Source organism: Chrysemys picta, unplaced genomic scaffold, assembly GCF_011386835.1.
Source record: "Chrysemys picta bellii isolate R12L10 unplaced genomic scaffold, ASM1138683v2 scaf3658, whole genome shotgun sequence".
NCBI classification, from domain to species: domain Eukaryota; kingdom Metazoa; phylum Chordata; order Testudines; family Emydidae; genus Chrysemys; species Chrysemys picta.
The window spans coordinates 1-5,473 of record NW_027056359.1 but is presented as its reverse complement, the minus strand read 5'-3'; the positions used below and the strand labels follow the sequence as shown (position 1 = coordinate 5,473).

Genomic DNA, 5,473 nt, shown 5'->3' with positions numbered 1-5,473 from the left:
GACAGAGGTGCCTGCCATTGCCTTGTCCGGGAAGGATGACGAGGACGCTAGTGGAGGAACTGGGTCTGCCACACTTTCTTGGTCTTCGGGGACCTCCTGCCCCACCTCTAGCACCGTGCCAGCCACTCCAGGGTCTGGCTCAGGAACTGTGGTGTGTTCTGGAGGAGGTGGTGCGACCGCCGACTCCTCTGCACCCCTAGGGGTGGGGCGACTGGCTCCTACCTCCGGCACCTTAGGCTCGGACGCCACTGAGCGTGAGGCCTTGGACTGGCTCCTGCCTCCGGCACCCTAGGCTCGGACGCCACTGAGCGTGAGGCCTTGGACTGGGCACCCTCAGCCTGGTGGTCAGACCAAAGGTCCATCCAGCCCAGTATCCTGTCTACCGACAGTGGCCAATGCCAGGTGTCCCAGAGGGAGTGAACCTAACAGGTAATGATCAAGTGATCTCTCTCCTGCCATCCATCTCCACCCTCTGACAGACAGAAGCTAGGGACACCATTCCTTACCCATCCTGGCTAATAGCCATTAATGAATTTATCTAGTTCTCTTTTTAACTAAACAACTGTAAAATCAAACAGTCCGAATCAGAAGCAAGGGAAACGTGGAGCACTTTCAAAGCAAGACGCCACAGTTCCAATGACCGTCACTGGCGATAAGAAGGAACTGGAGAGGCACCGGGTTGGCAGAGTCATTATGTTAAGCGCCATGGAGGCGCCACTCCAGGGGGCTCCACAGCTGACCTGACGGGTGCTGCTAGGGGAAAAGCTTTCCGATGGCTATGCACGTGGCTCTACCTCTCCCCGCAGTTTAGTGTCATCTACAAACTTCCGGAGGGTGCAATCCATCCCATCATCCAGATCATTAATGAAGATGTTGAACAAAACCGGCCCCAGGTCCGACCCCTGCTGGGGCACTCCACTTGATACCGGCTGCCGACTAGACATCAAGCCATTGATCACTACCCGTTGAGCCCAACAATCTAGCCAGATTTTTATTTCTTTAACTTGCTGGCAAGAATACTATGGGAGACCGTATCAAAAGCTTTGCTCAAGTCGAGATATATCACGTCCTCCACTTTCCCCATATCCACAGAGCCAGTTATCTCATCATAGAAGGCAATCAGGTTGGTCAGGCATGAGTGGCCCTTGGTGAAATGAATACACGTTGGCTGTTTCTGATCACCTTCCTCTCCTTCACGTACTTCAAAATAGAGAAGCGCCACTAGGTGGCGAAGCAAGACTGCCAGATGCGGGAAATCAGGGAGGGACTGACTGAGGGGTGGAAATGAGAGGTGCTACAGGATAACGGGGGGCGCAGAAGCGGTGGCCCCAGATAGGCAGGTTCCCACGCTGGGAGCCTGCCTGTCTGGGATGAGCAGCGCTAGGGCTTTCTCTGTGCAGCTGAGAGGCCAAGGCATGCAGTGAAAATTCAGCACGTGGTATTGGAAACAGCCTGGCCTAATGGTTAGAGCACAAGCCCCAGGACTGAGTTCTAGCCCGGTCTCTGCCCCTGACTCACTGCCAGACCTGGGGCAGGTCACCGCCCTGCTCCGTGCTTCAGTTTTCCCATCGATCTCCCGGGGAAGGGCCAGGAGATCCCCCCCTGCTGTGAAGCACTGGGAGAGCTGGAAATATCGAACAGGGAGGGCAAGCGGCCGATGCAGGAGGCCACACTTCATGATCACAATGGTCCCTGCTGGCCTGGGACCCTGGCTGGGGCTCGCTGGGTGAGAAGGGCTGAGCCCAGGGACTGGCTCAGCCCCCCAAGGGTCACCCCTGGGACTGCGGGGTTCACGGGGCTTTACACCAGCCAGGATCTGGGCAGTTCGCGAGAGCAGCCCGGTTCTCCCAGCAGCTTAGGATTTACCTCCGGTGCCGGGGGAAGCGATTCAGCTGCACGCCGGCCGCGGGAGGGGGGAGCCGGGGACAGGCAGGGAGCGGGTCCTGCTGTTCCCAACGCCCTGCGGTGCCCGAGCTCCGTGGAGCCGTGAGTGAGGAGCAGAGTCTGTGCTGAGGGGCGGCTGGGGCAGGTCTGATGGGGGCGGGAGGGACTCGGTACAATATGGAGGTGCGGGGGGACTCTTGGCTCCTCCCCCCCAATGAGCCAAGTTCCCCTCAGCCCCCATCAGACCTGCCCCCCCCACTCCCCATTGCATACTGGGCTGTATTAGCAGGCGCATTGCCAGCAGATCGAGGGAAGCGATTTTTCTTCTTCGAGTGATTGCTCATATCGATTCCAATTAGGGTGTGTGCGGGTCCTGCTGCTCCCAGTGCCCTGCAGTGCCCGAGCCCCGCAGAGCCGTGAGTGCGGAGCAGAGTGTGCGGTGAGCAGCGGCGGGGGGCAGGTCTGATGGGGGCAGGGGGACTTGGTGCAATGGGAGGTGGGGGGGCAGGTCTGACGGGGGCGGGGGGGACTCGGTGCAATGGGGAGTCGGGGGCAGGTCTGTTGGGGGCGGGGGGACTCGGTGTAATGGGAGGTGGGGGGCAGCTCTGATGGGGGCGGGGGGACTCGGTGCAATGAGAGGTGGGGGGCAGGTCTGATGGGGGTGGGGGGACTCGGTGTAATGGGAGGTGGGGGACAGCTCTGATGGGGGTGGGGGGGCTCGGTGCAATGAGAGGTGGGGGCAGGTCTGATGGGGCGGGGGGACTCGGGGCAATGGGAGGTGGGGGGCAGGTCTGATGGGGGCGGGGAGGAACTCGGTGCAACGGGAGGTGGGGGGGGCAGGTCTGATGGGGGTGGGGGGGCTCGGTGCAATGAGAGGTGGGGGCAGGTCTGATGGGGGCAGGGGGACTCGGTGCAATGGGAGGTGGGGGGCAGGTCTGTTGGGGGGGACTCGCCATGACTGGGGGCGGTGCGGAGGCCGCTTTGGGGGTGGGGCGCTGTAGCACGTCTCTTTAGCAGGAATCCTGGATGGAGCAGTGGCATAGGGAGGGGCTTGGGCTTGGCTCAGTAGGGCTTGAATCCCTGCCAGGGTTAGAGCTTCTACTTTCACTTTTCTTGCTGTTTCTAGGCTCCCTGGTCTAGTTTGTCCCATTCCCCGCTGGAAAGAGCAGAAAGCCGGGCCAGGAGGGAGAGGCCAGAGCCGGTCTGCATTGGAGACAGCGCTGTGTGGATTCCCTCCAGCAGGGCAGGCACCGGCTGACGGTAAATTGCTGCCCTGGGCTGGTGCTGGGAAAGTCTGGGCTTGGAGGAAGGTGCCTGTTTGTCACTTGGAGACAGTGGGGGCCGGGTTCTGATCGCTGTGACGCTGGTGTAAACCCAGAGCCAGAAATTACTCTGGTGTAACTGAGCAGAATTTGGCCCTAACTCAGTGTCCTGGCCCCCAACCCCTGCTGATCAGGGCTGGATCCTGATCTCATTGAAATCAGTAGGAGCTAAGTCTGTGCTGAGCCCCTTGCAGCATTGGTCCCTGACCTGGTTGCCTGGTGCAGTGAGTCTATGGCAGAGATGGGAAGAGAAGCCAGATCACCTGACTTGTGGCTTAACCACAGGGCCATCCTGCCTTCATCCATGTTTCGCTGTGGCCAGCATTTGTTCTTTTTTAACAAAGGTAAAATGTCCCTCTTCTAATCTAGGTTGATCCCTGGGGGCTTCTCTTTCTGTTTCTTTCCCTTCCTGGCTCTGCACTCCCTCCCTCCGAGCTGTTGTTCGTGGAGGTGTTTGAAAAAGAGGCCAAAGTTTTTCACTGACACTTTAATTAAAAATGTCATGATCGCATTTCTCCCGTCGTTATCTACAAAACCTCAATGTGGGGCTTAAACTGCCCCATCTCCCTTTGAAGTGTGCGGGGAAACTCTGGGCGGCAGCGGCAGAGCATGGAGGAAACAAAGTCCATTTTGGGGAGTTGGCAGCGAAAGAAATAGCAGCAAAATGAAACTGAAATAAGGATGTGCATAGCTGGAGGTGGGCTGTAACCACGTATGGCTGAGCTCTGCAGCACACAGCTAATACACTCCGACCTTTACGGCTCAGGGTTATTGCTTGTTTTGTCTGAGGAGCCCAGTACGTTTCCTGTCTGAGCAGGTGGGTGCAGCTCTGTGGCTGAGAGAAGCTCCATAACTAGTATTGTTTTAACTCCCTTGATCCCTTTTCTCTCCCAGCTGAGGTCTCTGGTACGTCGAGACATCATGATCAAGGCTTCGATGAGCTCTGGGAAGGTGACTCTCTTCCACCAGGATCCACGGAGTGGGGTCACCTATCGGGTCCCTGCACTGCTGTATATCCCCACAGACACGCTCCTGGCATTCGCAGAGAAGCGCTCCTCTGCCAGGGACGAGGACGCTGAGTACCTGGTGCTGAGACGAGGTCGGAAGACAGGGACTTCGGTCGAGGTAATTCCTTGTGCATTGTTTCCCTGCAGACCCCCCTCGCTTAGTGCCCGCTCTCTGCCCGAGTGTCTCAGCATTAGCGCTTCCTGGGGTTCTGCCTCTCCCTGGATACCTGCACTCCAGGCTATGCACCCCCCAGTAGCTAATGATACTGGCACAGGGCTAGCTCCTGTGAGGGGCAGGGCGCTCCGATGAGGTGCCGGGGGCCTTTACCTGCCTTTTGAAGTCCAGAGGGAGTTGAGACTGCTCAGCACCTTGCAGGATCGCACCCCTAAGGACTATGATGGGGGAGGAAACCTGGCAACCTTACTGCCGCCCTGGGCTGGGAGGCTCACTCCAAATGCAGTGTAGACGTCTGAGAGAGCAGCTCAGGAGAGGGAGGCCGGGCCGGGGAACTGGCTGGGATTGCGACAGTCCCTTTCCCACAGAGCTAGTGACTGCGTGATTGGTATGTGTCTTGTCTCTAATTGCAGCCAGCTTGTGTCTGGCTGGATCCACATAGGGAGGAAAAGCAGAGCCAAGCAACTAAAGCAGAAGCCAGCGCAGCCGTGAGGGGAGCTGCTGCAGCCCCGCCCGTGCTCCCGTAGGGGAAGGCAGAACCAAGAGCCTAAAATGAGGCTCTTCGATCCCTGTTTTGGCACCTGCTTGGTTTTCAGAAGTGCTGAGGGCCCAACAGCTCCCCCTGGTGGTGGGGTGAAGTGTGAGCTCCAAGGCCCATCCGGTTCTGAGGCGGCCGTACGGGATGGTCATCGTAATGAGGAGTGGGCCCCGCTTGCTTACCCCTCTGACCTACCTGTTCTCGTCCCCTCTCTCCTGCTGCAGTGGGGGCCCAGGGAGCCCTTGACAAGCGGGTCACCGCACGATGAGCCCCTGCCCGGTGTACGAGCGGAAGAGTCAGACTGTTTTCCTGTTCTTCATCTGCGTGAGGAAGCACGTCACAGAGCAATGGCAGATCTGGACCGGGAAGAACGCCGCTCGGCTGTGCTATGTCTGCAGCGGAGACGCCGGCCAGACCTGGAGCTCGTTAACGGACTTGACGGAGCAGGTGATTGGGGAAGACTTGAAGGACTGGGCCACGTTTGCGGTGGGGCCGGGGCACGGGGTGCAGCTCAGCTCCGGGCGGCTGGTGATCCCGGCTTATACCT

General features: G+C 58.8%; 1 protein-coding gene across 1 annotated transcript; it reads left to right on the top strand.

Moving 5' to 3' along the window:
* Positions 1–2,124: 2,124 nt before the first annotated feature.
* Positions 2,125–5,466, top strand: LOC101934289 (sialidase-3-like; the record flags this gene model as incomplete). The annotated part of the gene is given in 5 exon segments (XM_065580467.1): positions 2,125–2,323; positions 3,011–3,144; positions 4,101–4,331; positions 5,151–5,179; positions 5,181–5,466. Coding segments are annotated over 3 exon segments (519 nt in total), but the record flags the coding sequence as incomplete, so codon positions are not given.
* Between the last annotated feature and the right edge of the window lie 7 nt (positions 5,467–5,473).